This window comes from Sorex fumeus, unplaced genomic scaffold, assembly GCF_029834395.1.
Source record: "Sorex fumeus unplaced genomic scaffold, SorFum_2.1 ptg000044l, whole genome shotgun sequence".
Classification (NCBI taxonomy): Eukaryota; Metazoa; Chordata; class Mammalia; order Eulipotyphla; family Soricidae; genus Sorex; species Sorex fumeus.
Window position 1 is genome coordinate 13764311 of NW_026606101.1, and position 19823 is coordinate 13784133.

A 19823-nucleotide genomic window follows, 5' to 3' on the forward strand; every position below is an offset into this window, starting at 1 on the left:
CCCCAAGGCCAGTACTCTGAGCAGGCAGAGAAGACTGCCCAGTCCACCCCCTCCCCGGCCGTGCGGTGACGGCCCAGGGCATCCCTGCCCCCTGCAGGCCGCTCCGGGGACTGCAGGATCGGGCCCGCGGGCTGGACCGCCGCTCCCAGAGCGCTCCGGTCCCGGCTGGGGGTCGCCCAGGAGGGGTGCCCGGCCCAGGCACGGGCGGCGGTGGCAGCCTACAGGTAGTTGTCCTCGGCCGCGTCGCCCGCGCCCGGGGAGTCGTCGTGCGCCTCGGCGTCCGTGCTGTCGTCGTCCGGGGCCAGCGCCTCGATGTCGTGCGTGATGTCGGCCAGCAGCCGGTGGAAGGTCTGCGCGGCCGGGCGCTGCCCCGCGCCGTCGTAGCTGCGCACGGCCGACGCCGACGTGGAGCTCATGCTGCGCTTGATGCGGCCGAAGCTGTCGGTGAGGATGCCGCCGTCGCGGATGCCCACGCCCTCCAGGAAGCCCTCGAAGTAGCCGATGTCCTGGTCCGGGATGAAGGGGCGCATCCCTGCCGGTGGAGGGGCCGGGTGAGTCCCGGGGCTTGTGGCTAGAGGAGCCCCTAGGCCCTCCGGAGATCGGAGCCCAAGAGCCAGACGAGACTAAGGATGTGGCACTGCGTGAACTTCCTAGCGCTCGCTCCTCGTGGCATGACAAGGGTCAGCGGTGGGGCCAGGAGAGAACTGCTCCGAGCCTGACCTCCCTTCCCTGGAAAACTGAGACTGAATCCTGTCTGGAAGCGAGGACTTCAACACGCACTCACCACTTGTTGCCTTGGACAGCTTTTACTTTTTATTTTTTATTTTTTTGGTTTTTGGGTTCATACCCCGGGATATACAGGGGTTACTCCTGGCTCTACACTCAGGAATTACTCCTGGCAGTGCTGGGGGGGACCCTATGGGATGCTGGGAATCGAACCTGGGCGGGCCGCGTGCAAGGCAAACGCCCTACCCGCTGCACTATCGCTCCAGCCCCTTGGACTGCTTTTAACTTGGGTTGCTACTTGCTTCTGTAACTTCAGGACTTTGTTTCACGGAGCCTCCGTTCCCTCATCTGCTAAATGTGGGGGCAAATCATACTTTCTACTTCCCAGAAAGGAGGGCTTTCAATGAGATGGTGCTTGGCACACGGTACTTGCCACATGCCCTGTTGGCTTATTAATATTAGCCCCCCTGTAGCTGTTGCTGTTCACCCTTCTTACTCGTTGTGTGACCTGAAACTACTTCCTGAACCCCCTTGAGCTGGATGGAGCTCCGTCTTGGGTTCAGAAGGGAAGAAACATTCCCAGACTTGCTGTGAAGAGGAAGTGGGTGTATACCAGTGCCCTGTTCTTCTTTATGGGAACTGGACCACACATTGTGGTGCTTGGGGGCTAGTCCAAAGGCTCGCACCCCAGCTTCCAACATGTGAAGTGAATTGAGCACTCTCTGTCTATCTCTGTCAGTCTGTCTGTACGTCTGTCTGTCTCTCTCTCTGGTCCAGCAATGCTGATCTTTCCAGCTCCATGGTTCTAGGCAAGTCCATTACCCCCCCTTTTTTTTTGTTTTTTGGGTCACACCCGGCAATGCACAGGGCTTCCTCCTGGCTCATGCACTCAGGAATCACTCCTGGCAGTGCTCAGGGGACCTTATGGGATACTGGAAATTGAACCCGGGTCGGCCGTGTGCAAGGCAAATGCCCTACCTGCTATGCTATAGAGTCCATCCCCCTTTTGCTCCTCTCCTCTTAAGCCCCTGGAATCTCAATGCCTCACCTTACGGAGGGACAGGGAATAAATCACCACACTCATCCCAGAGTCCAATTCAGACTTTCAGAACCCTTAAGAGGCTTGGGCTTGACCTGGGAGAGGCGCTAGGGTACAGGGGGATGCAGAGGCTCACCGAGGAGGAGGAACTTCCGCCGGTCCCCGTAGAGCTTCAGCAGGCCTGCGCAGTAGTCCTGGATGGGCAGTCCCAGCCGGTATTCCCGCAGCAGCAGCGCAAACTGCTGGATCTCAGGGGGCCCCAGCTTACTCCTCAGCTGGGGGGACATACTGGACATCAGCGGCAGGGAACAACCCCTGGCCCCAAGTGCTGTGGAAGAAAAGTCCCCCAGCCCTCTCCGAGGGCCTGTTTGGCCAGGGGTCCACTCCAAACATTGCCCTGGCCTACTAGAGCGCGTGCAGACCACTGGAGATGCATCTAATAATACTGGAAGACCCTAATCCTGGAACACCAGAGCGGGTTCTCTGGTTCAGACATTAAAGAGGCAGGAATCTCTTAACAGGTACCAGCCTCTGGGGCGTTCCCTGCAGCAGTGTTATAAGGCAGTTCCAAACGGAAAGACACAATGAAGTAAAAGGGGTTTTTTTGTTGTTGATGTTGAAGTTTTTGGATAGATCCTTGAGTTGGATAGGCCTTGTGCATCACAGATGGACAGGGCCATCATGAGTTCAGGACCCCTTCCTGTCACTCCAGCCTCTCAGCCCCAGGGCCTGCACCCTCCCAGCTTACCGTGACCATGTAATCCTGCAGCTGCTCAAGGCTCAGGCCGCTGTGGTCGCTGCCGCTGCAGTGGGAACCGTGGAACGAGGGCGTGGACGTGCCACTGTAACAGGCTTCGAATGTGTCCTGGGAGCCATTGCTGGAGGCACAATGGGGGTAAGGGGGCCTTTAGATCCTCTCCTAGTGGTGGGCTACAGGGGGAGGCTCGGTCATGCCTCCCAGGACTGTGGGCTCTGGGTCCCGACAGCCCTGAAGCTGGTCTCCCTCTGCGCTCAGGCCGGGTCGCTCGGCCTTCTCTCTGCCCTCACGCTTCACCTCTGGCCTTTGCACATGCTTTGCCTCTGCCTGGACTAGTCCCCACTTCCACCTTTCACTCAGATCCTGGTTACTCATCATCAGATCCTGACTGTCACTTCCCCAGTGAACTTCCCCTGACCCTCCAAGACGGGAGTCACAAACGAGCCAGAGATAACTCAAAGGGCTGGCGTGCAGGCTGGGTAGGAGGCAGGCCCGGGTTCCATCTCTGGCACCGCACGGCTCCCCAAGCACCACCAGGAGTGACCCCAAGCAAGATGGGAGTAGCCCTGGATGGACTAGATGTTGCCCTCCAAATCAAAATGGGGTCCGCAGAGATAGTGCAGTGGGTAGAGCACTTGCCTTGCATGTGGTCAACCTGGGTTCAATCCCCAGCACCACATAGGGTCCCCCAAGTCCCTCCAGGAGTGATCTCTGAGTGCTGAGCCAGGAGTAAGCCCTGAGCACAGACAGGTGTGATCCCAAAACCAAAACCCAAACAAAATAAAACCAGAACACGTGGTCACCGGGTCTGCAGAGTTCACCCGGTCTACACCAGGGCTTCTGTGTCCCTCCATGTCCCCTCCCCACTTCCTTCCACCCTCTCCAAGGGCCCCTGGCTACTGCTCAGACCCGGAACGCCGCCACCCTTATGCTCCCGCCGCTCAGTGTCCTCCCCTTCAGTCTCCACGTCCCTGTTCAAGGGTCACTACTTCCAAGGAGCCCTCCTGTCTCCCCAGAAGGGCTCAGATGTCCCTCTCTCGGCTGCCAGCTGTTCTGCTTAGTGCTTCTCAGCCCTGCTACTCGTGCCCATGGAATAATGGCTCCACTCTGCCCTGCACTGGACTATCGGCCAGCCCGAGCAAGAACCAGGTCTCTCTGCCCAGTGCCCATTTACCCGAGTCCTTGACTTCCTGCCCACGCATCCCTAGCACATGCGCAGTGCGGGCCCAGGGGAGGCTCTGGACAAACAGCGCTTCAGTCCAACATCAACCTCAGGCTTCTGTTTCCCGGGGTGAATGTCCCAACACCATCTTCCATTCTTACTAACAGGGCAGCAGTATCGCTGGATGGCGAGGACAGTGGACTCCAGAGCCGGCCTGCTCGGGTCCTTCCCAGGTGTGGGACTTTCTAGCAGCCTGACCTCGCGCCCACAGTGGGTCCCCACAACCCCACATGAAGGTAGGATCACTTTCCCACTCTGCTTCTCAGGGGTCTTGGGAACGCTGTGTGTGCACGCTTGCACGCGGGGTGGGGGACGGGTGGGCAAGGACGGCGTTCCCAGCACGAGCAGTACCCACAAGGAGCTGCAGCAGCTGAAGTCGGCGTCGTAAGCGTAGGTCCCGTCTGTGCGGCAGCTCTCACCTGGGGCCGGCAGACAGAGGGATAGATGTCAAGGCAGGGACCAGCGCCCCAGCTGTGCTCCTGGAGGCCCCAACCTCCAGGCCCTGGGCTCTGCTCCCTTGGGACTGGGGTGGAGACTGGGGCATGGTAGGGGAAGAGAGGAATGAGGGAGGATGCAATTCTGAGGGTCTCAGCTTTCACTGTGAGCTAAAGGGGCAGCCAGGGGCTGCAGCGATAGTACAGCGGGTGGGCATTTGCCTTGCATGTGGCCGATCCAAGTTCGATTCCCAGCATCCCCTATGTTCCCCTGAGCACCACCAGGAATAATTCTTGAGTGAAAATTCAGGAATAACATCTGAGCATTGCTGGGGTTATCCGCAATAAATAAACAAACAAATAAATAAATAAATAAATAGGCAATCACAGAAGTTACTGACCTGCCCCCACCCCCACCAAAATATTGATTCCTACTTCCCCCCAATATCCAGGAATATCTGTTGAAGACATGAACAGCTTGAAATACGTATTGAGTGGGCATCTTTGTTTGACCATTATCCCCATGGGCTGGATTATTCGTTTTCCCAGTTCCCAGGACGGGTGAGCCTCCAAAAGACTGTCAGCTCCCCAAGGCTGGCGACCTTGAAGAGGAAGGCTCCCTCGGGGGCCCTGCAGGTGCCGTAGGGAATGAGGCTGTTTTGGAGCAAAGCTACACAATCAGGTACACCACGTCTGAATGCTCAGTCTGCCCTTGACCAGCTGTATGACCTTAAGCAATTACTGGTCACACTGAGCCATAGTGTTCTCAACTGTAAAATTAGACTCAGACGGTCTAACAGCATTCTTTCATCCATAAAAAAAAAAAGAAAGAAAAAAGAAACAACAACAATAACTACAAAAACACCTTACTGGGGGCTGGAGCAATAGCACAGCAGGTAGGGCGTTTGCCTTGCACGCGGCCATCCTGGGTTCGATTCCCAGCATCCCATATGGTCCCCTGAGCACCGCCAGGAGTGATTCCTGAGTGCAGAGCCAGGAGTAACCCCTGAGCATGGGCTGGGTGTCGCCCAAAAAGCAAAAAAAAAAAAAAAACTAAACTAAACAAACAAACAAAAAACCACCTTACTACTTGAGTATCTGCACTGCTCCTGGTCTCCAGAAGGAACAGCAGATACAGTAGGAAGCAGGACAGACACTGGTGCAGGGAGGATAAAGGAAGACTTGGCACATCATAGTTGATGCTGAATAATAACTCCTACCGACTCATCTCAGCCCTTGACTGCATACAGGGACCAAAACCTCTGGTTTTGATCTAGTGGGGTAAAATAGATCAGTGAGCAGACAGGGCATGTGGTTAGGACCCTCCACAGGGCACCAAACACAGAAGAAGGAGACAAAGTTCCACTCCCAGGACCTTTGTCTGAATCTGGGCATGGGGACATCTAATGAAGAAGCTGTTTGAAGCCATCATGAAAACTGACACTTGATTGGAACTCCAGAAGAGACTGTAATTGCCATGAAGATCAAAACCCCTAAGAAGTTTTCTTGGACTCTGGTTCTTGGGGCACTCCCTTGCCCTTCCAGGCAATCTCATAGGGCAGGGGGGAGATAGATCACTCACTGCGGCTGCAGAGCCACGGTCGCTCGGGAGTGGACGTGTAGTGGTAGCCAGCCCGGTCCACGCACTCGATGCTCTGGTCCCCATAGATGATCTGGAAGACCTGACAGATGAGGGCACAGGACTCCTCGGCAGCATCCTGATTCAGGTGGGGACAGTGAGCTCAGGTCCTCCCCGGTGACCAGACAACCCATTTTCTAAAACATCTTGGGAGGCAGTTCACGGGGTACACACACACACACACACACACACACACACACACACACACACACACCTTTAAGTTCAATCTGAGACCATCAAAATTATTTCCCATCCCAGGCAACTTGTTGGATCTTCAGTGCATTTATAGAAGCCAGTGACAATTCTAACTCTTCTGCTTTGAAAATATATAAATACCCCAAATTCCGGGAAATTCTTGGACTCTTCTGATACTCATTCTAAAATAAGCCCTCATTTAGTCTAGTTTTCAGGGAGGACACTAAGGCCTGGAGAAATAAAGTAATTAGCCAAGGCTAGAGCCCAAATCTCCATGTCTAAGAAGTAGAGGAATAATTAAACGTGTGAACATTTTAGCTTTAATACAGTTCCTATTACTGAATGCCATATTTAGATCTGAGCTTCCTGGTAGCCACAGAGAAACTGTAAGCAGAAAAAAACCCACAAATTTCAGCCTCTGATAGGAGAAAGGAATTGGTGGGGGAAGGGAGATGGGTTAGGAGCTCAGGGATCACTCTTGGTGGTGCTCAGAAGACCATAAACAGTACTAGGGATCAAACTTCAGTCAGCCGCCTGCAGACAGTGTCTTTTTTTTTTCTTTTTGGGTCATGCCTGGAAATGCTCAGGGGTTACTCCTGTCTCTGCATTCAGGAATTACTCCTGGTGGTGCTCAGGGGACCATATGGGATGCTGGAAATCGAACCCGGGTTAGCCATGTGCAAGGCAAACGCCCTACCTGCTGTACTATCACTCCAGCCCCATGTGCCTTAACCCCTTTACTATCCCTCTGACCCAGATGAAAGAAATTTTTTAAGTTCTTGAGCGAAACTTTCTTGAAAGAAAAAAAAAGGTCCTGGGTATAAATGAAAAGGTAACTGAGGGCTAGCATTTTAGGACGGAGAAGTGGATTGTCATCAGACAGAGGTTGATCCTTGCAAAGCACCTAAAAACAGGGAAGGGTACATACTTCCTGCAGATAGACTCTGGAACTCACGGTGGGGGTGGGGGAAGAGGGAAGTTGTGACAGTGCTGTCCTCACAGAAGGTTTCATGCCACTGGTGAATCCTGGGCTTGCTATTGCTACGAAATCATTTTTTTTTAGGGGGGGATGCCGGAATAATAGTACAGCAGGTAGGGCATTGACGGGATACGGCCCCAGATGAGATAGTGAAAGTGTGGAGAAGTAGATGCATTTTCATTGTTTCCAAAATACAGTCCCCTGATTTGTAGACAGAGTGGCTGTGGGGCATAAGGATGAGGAGCCAAGAGTCCCTGCAGGGTCTGGAACTGAGTAGCAACAGGCCATGAGAGGGGTCAGCAGCTAATGTGCGGGCCCTGCAAGTGTGAGGTGATGAGTGCCAGCCCTGATGCCAATGCCTGTGCCAAGCCTGATCCTGGCAGCTCTGCTATCTATGATCCTTGGCACTATAGTCATTTCTTTTCTTCTTTTTATTTATTTTTGTTTTGTTTTGGGGTCACACCCATCCTTGCTCAGGGCTTACTCCTGGCTCTGCACTCAGGATCATTCCTAGTGCACCTGAGGAACCATATCTGTCAGGTGCTGGGGGAACACACCCAAGTCGGCGGCATGCCGGGCAAATGCCCTACCAGCTGGCTGGCCCTTGCAGTCATGTCTGCCAGCACCTTAGCCAGGTGTGTGGAAGCACTGCAATCAGAATGTGAACCCCCATGAGTACTGTGGTCGAGCATGGGAGCACCACCACCAAGTATGGAGAAGGAGTCCTAGTCATTACAACCTCAACAGAGGGAAGGAAGGTATTAAAACAAAACAAAACAAAACAAAAAATAGAAGATTGGTCCCCTGAGCATGCCAGGAGTGATCCCTGAGCACAGAGCCAGGAGTGAGCCCGGGCGTGACTTAAACCTACTTCCAAAAATTAGAAGGCCAGGCGGCTGGAGCGATAGCACAGCGGGTAGGGAGTTTGCCTTGCACGTGGCCGACCCAGGTTTGATTCCCAGCATCCCATATGGTCCCCTGAGCACCACCAGGGGTAATTCCTGAGTGCAGAGCCAGGAATAACCCCTGTGCATGGCCAGGTGTGACCCAAAAAGCAAAAAAAAAAAAAAAATTAGAAGGCCAGAGAGAGAGTACAGTATGTATCCAGTACTGGCCTTGCATATGACTGACCCCAGCACCATAGATGATTCTCTAAGCACTTCTAGGAGTGATTCCTGAACACAGAGCGAGAAGCTGAGCACTGCCAGTTGAGGCCCAAAACTAAAACCAAAAAAGACTGACCAAAGGAAGAAGAGAGTGGCCATTCATCAAGACAATTCCCTGCGCCCAGGGAAGAGCAGGTTTGAGGGAGAAAACTGGGAGCTCAGCTTTGGGCTGGCTAGTCTAGAGGCTCATCTGGAGATTGGACGGGAAGAGATCAGACCTGGGGAGTTCTGTGTTTTAAACTAGGTACAGTACAGGACACTTGCCTTGCATGTGGCCCTACTGGTTGGAATCCCTGGCACTACATAGAGTCCCCGAAGCACCACCAGGGGTCATTCCTGAGCACAGAGACTAAAAAAAAAAAAAAAAAAAAAAAAAAAAAGCCCCGAGCACCACTGGGTGTGGCCTGAAAAACAAAACCCAAACAATCAAAAGTCACTGGACCAGGGATCACAGAGGATGGGTGTTTGGAGGAAAGCGGCTCCAGCCCCACCCCGCCATGTCTATCTTGTTTCCACGGTTCACAGACAGAGGAGACGACTGGGAGGCCCTGCTCAGAGGAAATGCTCAAAGCGCTCAGGCCTTGAAACTGTTTGCTAGACCCTGGGCTCCCTAAGGGAAGGTTCCAAATACGTTTCATGTTTCATCCCTGAATCCAGAGCACTGAGCTCCATGCCTGCCTTGAAGCTGGCAATAAGTGAAGAGAGCCAAATAAAAAGCAAGGCAGGTGGGCTTGCTCTACAAGCCCGTGTTCTCCCATGACACGCATCTCACTTGCTTTTCTCTACGTTTGCTTGCTTGTGTGCCTATTTGTGCTTTCAAACTCCTGTTCTCTCTTGAGCCCATATTTCTTTCCTTTTCCTCTGCCCCTCGCCCCTTTCATCCAATAAAAACTGTCCTGCTTTACTGAAAAAAAGCAAAGTAAAGCAAAGCAAAGGAGAGAGGGCCAGCACCCAGAGTACAGGCGCCGAGTTTCTGGTTTCCAATGTTGAAACCATCCCCTGTGCTTCCTGTGTGACTTTGCACAAACCCTTGAGTCCCTGAGCCAGCGTCTTCTCCATAGAGGGGACAGAGGCATTGTCTGCTCTAGGAGACAACGTGGCAATGAACTGAGTTAGTGCTGGTTCTGTGTCTGGTATTGGGGGTGCACTGGTTAGCATCTTTATGATTTCTTATTGTGAGCAGGACAATGGCATCATTGGAGAAGGAGCACAGCTAGACTGGAGGAGAGGGTTGGATTAAATCTGTTTTGATTTGTTTTTATCCTCCTGAGACAGCAGGGGGAGGTGTCTTTTTTTTTTCTTTTTGGGTCACACCTGGCGATGCACAGGGCTTACTCTTGGCTCTGCACTCAGGAATTACTCCTGGCGGTCCTCAGGGGACCATAAGGGATGCTGGGATTCGAACCCGGGTTGGCCGCGTGCAAGGCAAACGCCCTACCAGCTCCAGCCCCAGGGGGAGGTGTCCTGAGGGTGCCCGGGGCTTAAAGGCCTCTTGGAGTCTGGCACCGAAGTCCTTGTAGGGTCAAAAGCGGCGTGGTCCCCAGAGCCTCGCGAATGGGACTGCGTGGAGGGTTGGGGCAGAGTCCTCCCAGCCCGAGGCGCCGGCCAGGCGGGGCGCACTGGCGCAAGGTGTCCTGGGGCTCACCCTGTTGGCCACGGCCAGGATGACCAGGTTGCAGTAGGCGTCAGGGCTGGGGTCCTGCGGGTCGAGCGGGTTGGAGCCCGGGTGCCGCCGCTCCCAGCTGCCGCCGCCGCCCGCCTGCCTCCGCTCCCAGCTGCCGCCCGGCTTGCCCGCGCCGCCGCCGCCGCCGCCGTGTCGCCGCTCCCAGCTGCCGCTGAACGTCTGTCGCCGCTCCCAGCTCCCGGACGCCCGCGCCCCCGCGCGCTGCCGCTCCAGGCTGCCGCCGCCGCCGCCGCCGCCCGCCGCCCGGCTCTCGGAGCCCGCGCCCCCGCCCCACGCCATCCTCCAGTCCAGGCTGCAGATGGTGTGGCGCCGCTCCGTGGTGCCCACCCGCCGCTTCTCGGGCGCCGCGCCCGGCGGGCCGGGGTCGCGCGCCGAGCCGCCGGGGCTGGCGTCCACACCCGCCGGCACCGGGTCCACGCCCAGACCTAGGAGCGGCGGGGTGGCCGTCAGCCTCTGGCGATCGGGGCTCAGCGGCCCCTCCAGACGCTGGGGGCACCTCCCCCGCCGCTCGGGGTCCTGCGGCGTCTGTCCACGCCCCTGACTGCTGGTCCCACCCTTGCCCAGCCCCTGGACGCAGGCCCCACCTCCGTCCTCGTCCCTGACCTCAGACCCCCACTCTTTCCCTGCCACTGACCTCAGGCCTCACCCCCTGGCCCCTGCCCTGACCTCAGATCCCCCTCGGTCCCTGCCCCTGGCCGCAGGTCCACCTTTTTCCTGCCCCTGACCCCAGAACCCCACTGTCCCCGCCCCTGATCTCAGGCCCCACCACTTTCCCCGCCCCTGACCTCAGACCCTCCCCCCCATGCCCTCGTTCCATCCCTAACTTCAAAGAGTTGGAGCAGGACCCACCGCACTCCAGTTTTTTCGGGTCCTGCCATCAGCCTCAGGCTTTGCCCTGGCTTTATCCCATATCCCTCCCGCTCTACCCCACCTCGGAGCCCCAGAACTGAAGGCAACCGCCTGCTTCCACCCTCTAGTCTCAGGACTGGATGCCAGTCCTGGGTTCCAGGATTTCGGGACCTACTCCTTGCTTTCGGCTTCCCCCGCCCCGCCCCCAGACTCAGTCCCTCCCCTTTGGGCGTGGTCTGATGCCTCTCCCCAATCACGAGCTCCTCCCCTGGCGCATGGCCCGCCCCCAGGACCGACTTCTTCCCCTCGCCTGGGCCGTCCTAGCCTCACAGTACGCTGGCCACGCCCCCCTCGCCACGCCCTTTAACTTCGCGCCCTGTCCTAGCAGGATTTTACTTCTCTTATCAGGTTTGGCCAGCATCTCCCTCCTGATAGTGTCAGGCCACTTCGTCCTCCTCCGGGTTCCGTCTTTTTACATAACCATATGCAAGCAGGTTATGCAAACGACCTACTCTAGCCTCGTGGTAACCGGGCTTAGTCCTTTTTCATCACCCCATCATCATCCAGCCTCAGGTCCTGCCCACGGTCACTACCCTCGCGAAGGCAAGACCCACCTCCTGGCCCTGCCCCAGCTCTCGCCCCACCCTTTGTACCGGTTTTAAGCACTAGCAGGTGCAGTGCGTCGTCCTGCAGGTAGGAGGCGGCGGCGATCTCGTGCGTGGGGATGCGTAGGATCAGCTCCTCGTTGTCCCGCCAGGTGAGCAGCAGGCAGCGGGCGGACAGGCTCAGGATGCTGTCCTGCTCCGCCGTGGTCTTCAACGGTAGCTCTTTCAGCTGCTGCATGGATAGGCCGGGGAATCTTTTGAGTTCTCGGGGAGGGAGCCATGGGGAAGAGGAAAGGGAGCAAGACCCTGCTCCTCCCCTAGAATCCCCCAAGCCTCACCCTGGCTGTGTCCAGCAGTTGCAGGAGCTCGTCCCGGCTGGAGGGATTCAGTGAAGATGTCACCCAGGTGAGGTGGCCCAGGAACTGGATGGAAATGGAGGAGATTGGTGGGCGATGGGCAGATAAAAATTACTCTGAAACCTTAGAAGTCCTGACACTGTGCCTCTAGACTGAGATTAGAACTAATGAATTATTAATAGCCTGGTAATTGCTATCATTAAAGGGGTTGTAAGAAGGCAGACAGTCCTGAGAGTCGTGTGTACGCTCATTCATATTCTCTTTAAAGATGAGAAGCAAAGACACAACGAAGCTAAATCATATGCTGGATATTTTATAGCTAGAAGAGACAAAACTGACCTCCACCCCCACCCCTACCCCCACCCCCGCCCCATCGCACTGCTAGCTTAGATTGCTCAAACACAAACTTCTGTAGCTAGGAGAGAAGCACAAGTCATTCTAGTGGCCTAAAGGAACCACCCATGAATTCCTGCTTGGCTGGAGGGCCCTGCCACCCCAACACACTGCTGTCAGCTGATTGTACAAAGTCCCTTGGCCCCTGAGATCCTGTCACCGAAGTCAGAGGGAAAGGAAAGATTTGCTGTATTAAGTCAGTATGGAAAGTTGTCAAGAAAAGGAGGCCCCCCAACTAACAACCCAATTCTTCATCCTCAGGTTTAGTTTAATGTTGTCACCTAAATGTTATTCAATCTGAGACTTTTATTTTCAGTTTTAGTTTTCTAGGTGAATTCCACCACTTTATCTTTATTTCCTAGGAAGTGTCTCCTAGAAAATATAAGATACTAAATTTAAAGTCCATGTGAACAACTACTTTCAAAAAAAAGTTTTAGAAAAAGTATTTTTAGTTCCATGCAATTTTTTTTTGTGGGGAGGTTTTGGCCATACCTGGCAGTGCCCAGGGCATACTCCTGGCTCTGTGCTCAGAGATCACTCCTGGCAGTCACCAAGACAAGTGCCCTGCCTGCCCCCTCCCCCCTTTCCTGGCCCCTCTATGCAATATTTGCAACATATAAATACTAAAAAAAAAAAAAAGTAAATCATGGAGCGATAGCACAGCGGTAGGGCGTTCGCCTTACAAGCGGCCAGCATGGGTGACCTGAGTTCGATTCCTCTGCCCCTCTCGGAGAGCCCGGCAAGCTACCGAGAGTATTTGATATGCCAAACACAGTAACAACAAAGTCTCCAATGGAGACGTTACTGGGCCCGCTCGAGCAAATCGACGATCAACGGGAGGGCCTTTACCTTTACCTTTACCTTACATTGCTCATCAGAAATTCAAATGTAGGGGTCATAAAGATAATACAGTGGGTAAGGCACTTGCCTTGTATGTGCCTGACCCGGGTTTGATCCCTGGATACCTTATAGTCCCTTGAGCACTGCCAGAAATGATTCCTGAGTGCAGAGCCAAGAGTAAATACTGGGTACTGCTAGATGTGCCTCCTCAAAAAAAAAAAAAAAATCAAATGTAAATGAACTCCTGTCTTTCCTAAATCTGCCATACCTACCCCACTCCTTCATGGCGTCCCTAAGCTAGGAGCACCCTGGCATGACCTGAACTGTTAGGGGTTGCAGCCCTGGATTCCTATAACCTGGACACTGTGTGGGTTGCAACAACATACAGGCCCCCAAACCCCCCAGGAAGGTGTGGCGGTTCCATGCGCAGAGCACTTTCCGGTCTGTGCTCCCCAGAAGAATCCCCCAACCTCTGCAGAGATGGGAACGCTGAGACCAGGGAGTGGAGGGCCTGGCAGAAGGGTTATGCCAGGGTTCACAGCAGAAGGCAGAGGCGCACCCAGCCCGGGCTGCCCTGTGCCCCACAGGGATTGAGGCTGGTGTGGGGGAGAGCAGAGGCTGGCCCCGTCACATTCCCGACACACCATCCTGCTTAGTGATGCCTGCCGCTGAAGGAGCCTGCCAGCAGGGCGGAAGCGGGAAGGTCACTCCGACCTCCCCCCTCCCTTTGCCTTTCTTCACTGAAAGCAGGGATAAATCTTCTCCCGGGGGACTGAAGACCTCCCTATCACCAATACAGGGAATTTAGGGCTGAGATAAATCTTCTTTCACTGGGTGTTACCCTCCCAGCTCAAATCCTTCTGCCTTGACAAAGCTTCCTGAATATTTCTTTGTTTAAAAGGAATAAAGACTTCCTTCTCCTGGTCACTTCTTGGGGGTTTTGTGAAGGATCTCAAATTGTAGGTGTAAACATTTTTGAGACACACAAAAGAATTTCGGAACCAAGCAGCTCGCTGCAGAGATGCCTCTGGGCCCTGTGCCAGGCCGATTTCACCGGGTGTCTCAGAGGGGAGCAGGTGTTGTCCCTCCACCTGTTCCCTTGGAATCTCAGTGGCTGCCAACTTCCAGAACTCAGTCAAAAGCCCAAGGACGCGGGACCAGTGACTGCAAACTCCAGGTCTCAAGGGACAGGGGATGGGCCAGTCCTTCCCATCTCCCCACCCCTATGGGACCCTGAAGGTCACGCCCACGAACTGCCTTTGGCTGCTACTTAAGCTTATTAACAGCCGTGATCCAGAGACACACAAAAGAATCTCAGAACCGAGCAGCTCGCTGTAGAGATTTCTCCAGACCCTAACGATCTAAAATTTTAGAATTCAAGGAGGCTGCGCAACATCTTATGCTGTTCATAACAAGCAATACAAAATAAATTATCTAGCATCTGACTGTTCAGCAGGTTTGAGTGGTGGTGGGAAAATTCAAAATAATGGTGGTGGGAAGGTATAATGGTGGTGGGACTGGTGTCAAAATATTGAATGTAATCCATTATTGTGAACAACTTTATGAAAATAAAATTTAAAAATATTTTAATGTGTCCTCTCCCAGGCCTGTCTTTGTCAGTTTCACTCACAGCCCCTCCCCGCTGCACTCCTCACCTAAATGTCTTCTCCCCACCACCCCCGGGTCCTCACCCTGCACATACCTTAACCTCTTTCTCCAGGTAGTCGCACAGCAGAATCTGGGGGTCGATGAGGTAGTCGGGGGGGTAGAGGGGCATCGAGTGCAGAGGCCTGCGGCTCACATTGCTCCGACAGGCTGCCCGGCGTGCTGCCTTGGGGAACACCAGTCGACGGATGGGTGATACAAAGCCCTGGGGGAGGAGGAAAGTGGGGCAAACATAATAAAGTCGGCAATGAGCCCTGATTTGTGTGAATGGGGGCACACCAGCAGGTGCTCAGGGCTTACTCCTGGCCCTGTGCTCAGGAATCACTCCGGTGGTGCTCAGAGAACCATCTACAGTGCCGGGAATCACAGTGAGCTTGGCTACATGACAAAGCAAGTGACTTAAACCCTGTTCTATCTCTCTGGCCACACCTTCCCTGGTTTAATTCTCACAAAATTTTTGTGAACAGGAATACCTCTGTAATCCCCATTTTAGAGAAGAGAAATGAAGCCTCAGAGAGGGAACAAGCTGACCTCAGTAGTTAGTTAGTGCTGAATAGTCTGGTTCTAGGGTCTCCCCCCCTTTTTTTTTGCTCTTTGGGATCACACCCGGCGATACTCAGGGGGTCCTCCTGGCTCTGCACTCAGGAGTTACTCCTGGCGGTGCTCGGGGTACTATATGGGATGCTGAGGATCGAACCCAGGTTAGCCACGTGCTAGACAAGTGCCCTCCCCACTTCACTATTCCTCCAGCCCCATAGGGCCTCCCTTCTAAACTCCCAGCTGAGTGGGGAGGTCCCGCTCGGGCGCAGGATCATACTGAAGGAATGAACCCAGGCTTCAGCAAGACAGGAAAAGGTTGAAATTTTACTTGTATAGGGTCCACAAGCATTTGTTAAGCTGTTTTCTTGCTTTGCCAATTATTAGACATAATAAATATATTAGTGGACTAGAGATATAATATACGGTTTATGGCACTTGCCTGGCTTGTGGCTAAAGCTATTATCCTGGTTAGAGTCCCAATATTACATATAGTTTGGTTCTCCAAGCACCATTACCAGGCATAACCGGAACCAGGAATAGCTCCCAAGCACCACTGGGTGTAGCCCATTTACACTAGCAAATTAATAAGTTCGCAGTGGGAACTTGCATAAAGTGAGCTGGAGAAAACTGCACTGCACTGTAGCACTGTACTGTCCTCCCGTTTATCGATTTGCTCGAGCGGGCAAACGCCTTGCCAGCTGTGCTGAAACTAATAGTGCAAATTCCAGGCCCTTTGTCCGGACTTTGACATCAAGATCTCAAAAGGAAGTTGGAGGGTTGGGAGTGTGAGCAAGTGCAGTGTCACACGTTATGTGTGTGAGGTCCTGGTTTCAGTCCCTGGAACTATGTGACTTCCAATCACTTTAGCAACAGCGAAGGAAATTGGAGCTCTACTCTAGCGCAGGGCTTCTTAACACCCAACCCCCTTTCACCCAAGAAATGCAACACGGGCCCACATTGCCAGAAACAACTGATTCCTGTAAAATGAATTACATTTTAGTTGTTGCACACTCAGAAACCTTTTAAGGGACAATTTCTCCCCGCCTTGCAACCCCCGCATTCAATTATGCAATCCCCTATTCGGTCATTACCTACAGTTTAAGAAGTTAGGCTGGGTCCAGAGGGTTGGGGCAAAGTTTTGCATGCGGGAGGCCTGGGTTCAATCCCCAGCATCACCTGGAACACTGAGCACCACTGCAAGCAACCCCAGAGCTCTGTGCGAGCAGCCCCTGTACACTGTTGGGTGCGGCCCCCAAACTGGCTAACAAAGACCGAAAACACTCGCCTGGAAGCAGAGGGGTGCTAAAGCGGCAGCTCTCCTGAGGGGCTCTTGGATCCACAGCGGCAGGGCCCCTGGGATTTTGAGAGGCAGGCTCCTCTCTGTAGAGGCATGCACGTTCCCTGCAGATGTATTCAATCAGAACTTGGGGGGAAAAAAACGAACTTGGGTCTGAAACCCTGTGATCTGTATTTTCTTGATCACAGCAGGTGATTTTGATGCATGCCCAGCTCAAACTGTGAACCTCCTCCAATGGTGTCCAAATGAAGTGCCTGAGAGCTCTGAGAACAAAGCATCTGGGGTACAGCTTCCCAAGCAGAGGGCACAGCATATGCACAGGCCCGGGGCCTCCAAAGCTGATGAACACCAGCATGAAGCTGAGCTGGAGGAGGTGATGTAGTCGGCTGGAGACGAGGCCTCTCCACAACTTTATCACTTGGGCGTGTGGATAATTTTCAGCTAAGATCAGCCAAGGCTCTGGCAGGCTCAAGAGACTTTTTTTAAGTACTCCTGTAACTGCCTAGAAGCTTCCACTTTGTGGATATTCCCCAGATTTAATTTAGCCCCAGAAATAATCTATCTAAGCAAACTTTTTATTTATTTGTTTGCTTGGGGGCCACACTGGGCATGCTCACAACTTACTCCTGGCTCTGTGCCCAGGTGTCATTCCTGGTAGGGCTCTGGAAACAATTTGGGGTGCCAGGGATCAAACCAGGTCAGTCATGTGCAAGTGCCCTACTCTGGCCCTGGAAAAGATGAAAAACTATCTTGGCCAGGAAAAAGGTAGTCTGGGGTCCTTTCTTCATGCAAGTCCTCGTCCTCTCTCCTTGAAACCCAAGCCCCTAATTTTATTCCTTACCTCTGGTTTTAAAAAACAAAAGCAAAGCTTGTTTTGAGCTCCTTTATATTAGAATTTACATTCAGATAGCTTCTCCAGATTTACCTCATTCAAAAAAGTGTTGCCTCCCACTAAGTGGCCTGCTGTTAGTTTGCTAGCTCAACAACCCTCGAGCCCAGATGGGTAGGGGAGATTTTCTCTCTGCCTCTCCACTGACGTTGGGGTTGACTGCAGAAAAAGTCATATGCAGAACTCTTGAATGCCAGAATGGGACTGGGACTATTCTGCTTGTGTGAGCATGTGCGCATGCGTGAGTGGCATGCAGAGGTACCTATTTTGTCTGTAGCCCCAAGTATTCCAGCTCTACCCAATACTCTGCAGGTCAATCTCTTTGACCCCCCCCCCCCCACAATGCCTGCACCTCATTCCAAATACAAGAAAGGCCCTTTACAATTATCATTCGCTACATCCTTTATTACCACCACAGGGCATTGGCACATGCTGTTTCTCTACCTGAAATATGTTTCCTGTCTCCCTTTCTTTCCAGCGTCAGAGCTGAGGCTCAAGTTGACCTACCTGGGGATAGATCTCCTGCTATTTCATCTCCCAGATTTTTAGGCAACTTTATATTTACTGACATTGGGCAAGGTTTGGGACCATATCTGGCAGTGCTCAAGAACCATTCACAGCTTTTTCTCCAGGGGTCAAACCTGGGGACAAGGCATAAAACCTGGGCTTCCTAAATGCAAACCCTGGGCTTAGTCCGCTGCCCTACCTCTTCTGTCTCACCTTGATAATCCTTGTTGGGTTTTTTTGGCCACTCCTGGTGGGGCTCAGGGGTCACACTAGACAGTGCTAGGGAACCTTATGGGGTGCCAGGATTCCAACCAGGTCACGGCTGCAGCTGCAGGCTAGTTCAAGAACCTTAACCTTTGTACTATCTTATGTTCATTTTGATTTTTTTTTCTTTTTTGGGCCACAGCCAGCGATGTTCAGGGGTTACTCCGGATTCTGCTCTCAGGAATTACTCCTGGAGGTGCTTGGGGATTCCGGAGGTCAAACCCGAGTCGGCCATGTGGAAGGCATGTGTGAAAGGCAAACACCCTTTCTGCTGTACTGTCTCTCTGGCCCCTGGTCCATTTTGATTAAAAAGAAGAATTGTTTTGATCATTGTATAATCGAAACCCAAGCACAAAAATGTGTAAGTCTACAACTGTACCTCATGGCGTCTCACTAATAAAAATTAAAAGAAGAAGAAGAAGAAGAAGAAGAAGAAGAAGAAGAAGAAGAAGAAGAAGAAGAAGAAGAAGAAGAAGAAGAAAAAGAAGAGGAAGAGGAAGAGGAAGAGGAAGAAGAAGAAGAAGAAGAAGAAGAAGAAGAAGAAGAAGAAGAAGAAGAAGAAGGAGAAGAATTGTTGCCTTCTTGCTAGACAAAGGGTAAAGGGTCCCTGGGGGTGGGCAGGGAGCTCATCTGAGTTTGCTCACCCTGTGCTCACTCCAGGCGTAGTGCTGGCCCTCAGTTGGTGCCCCACAGGTGTCTACAGAAAGAATAACTCAAGAGAGAACCATAGCCACTATGATTCCAGCCCCTCAGAGCCCTCTGGATTTCCCTGGGAGCCTGGCCAGGCTTCCTTAGGGGAGCTGGGGGAGAAAACTCCATGGGCGTGGGAAGGGGGACCTTAAGGGCTAGCTGAGAACAAAGACAACCAAGGGAGATACACAGAGAAACAGACTAGAAAGCTTGGGGTGGGTCATACCCTTTGGTACTCAGGGCCTACTCCTGGCTCCTGACATGGAGGACTGGGGAATAAGGACCAGGTCAGTTGCATGCAAGGCAAGCATCTTTTTATTTATTTTTCTGTTTGTTTGTTTTTTGGGTCACACCCAGTGATGCTCAGGGGTTACTCCTGGCTCATGCACTTAAAAATTACTCCTGGCGGTGCTCAGGGAACCATATGGAATGCTGGGAATTAAATCCAGGTCAGTCGCGTGCGAGGCAAACGCCCTGCCCGCTATGCTATCACTCCCAAGGTAAGCGTCTTGACCCTGTACTGTACCTCTAGGATCAGGGTAGAAAACCTGTGAGTCAGGAAGGGGTGAAGAGCAGACTTTGGGGCCCAGGGCGGTGCGCTAGATTGGAAGCCCTCTGAGCGGAGACTTTGGAATGAGGGCCTCAGCTTCTCAGCACAGCATCGCCTTGATGAGGTCCTGACCAGGAAGAGGAGTCAGTCTGTCTCTCCGTCTCAGAAGGGGCAGGAGGGAGGCACTAGGAACCCTGGAGAAGCCGGTGGGGTGCCCTCCCAATGACTCTATGTTTCCCGGTTTCTCTAGAAGATTCTCTGGTCATTCCAGGCAGGCACTGAGAGTGGAGACACCGGTGAGGGGCTTTGGAGCCCAAATATCTGACTTTTCAGGAGTAAGGGGAAAGCACCCTCCAATGGAGAAGAAAGTCCCTCCTGAAGCAGCTCATTATCCATCAGCCCCCTGCCCCTCTGCACCGCCCCCCACCCAGCTTTCGCTCCCCCAGCTCCGAGGACACCTCTTCTCGTCTCCCACCTACCTTTTTCCCTTTCTTGACTTCATATTCCATGGTGCAGCGTTCCCTGTGCGGCCACTGT

General features: G+C 53.3%; 1 protein-coding gene across 1 annotated transcript; it reads right to left on the reverse strand.

Moving 5' to 3' along the window:
- Positions 1-207: 207 nt before the first annotated feature.
- CCM2L (CCM2 like scaffold protein) lies at positions 208-19823 on the reverse strand. The gene is made up of 10 exons (XM_056121881.1): positions 19766-19823; positions 14587-14754; positions 11634-11717; positions 11344-11527; positions 9803-10266; positions 5761-5896; positions 4100-4163; positions 2514-2643; positions 1902-2040; positions 208-532 (listed from the first exon to the last, which is right to left on the reverse strand). Exons 1-10 carry the CDS (start codon positions 19793-19795, stop codon positions 219-221), a joined length of 1713 nt encoding a protein of 570 aa, XP_055977856.1. The 5' UTR covers positions 19796-19823; the 3' UTR covers positions 208-218.

Excerpts from the sequence above, each read along its gene's own strand:
- CCM2L (XM_056121881.1), bottom strand. The coding sequence starts at position 19,795 with ATGGAATATGAAGTCAAGAAAGGGAAAAAG. Across the intron at positions 14,755-19,765 it reads AAGTCAAGAAAGGGAAAAAG|GGCTTTGTATCACCCATCCG; the intron begins GTAGGTGGGAGA and ends CTCCTCCCCCAG. Across the intron at positions 11,528-11,633 it reads AACTGCTGGACACAGCCAGG|CAGCTGAAAGAGCTACCGTT; the intron begins GTGAGGCTTGGG and ends CTATCCATGCAG.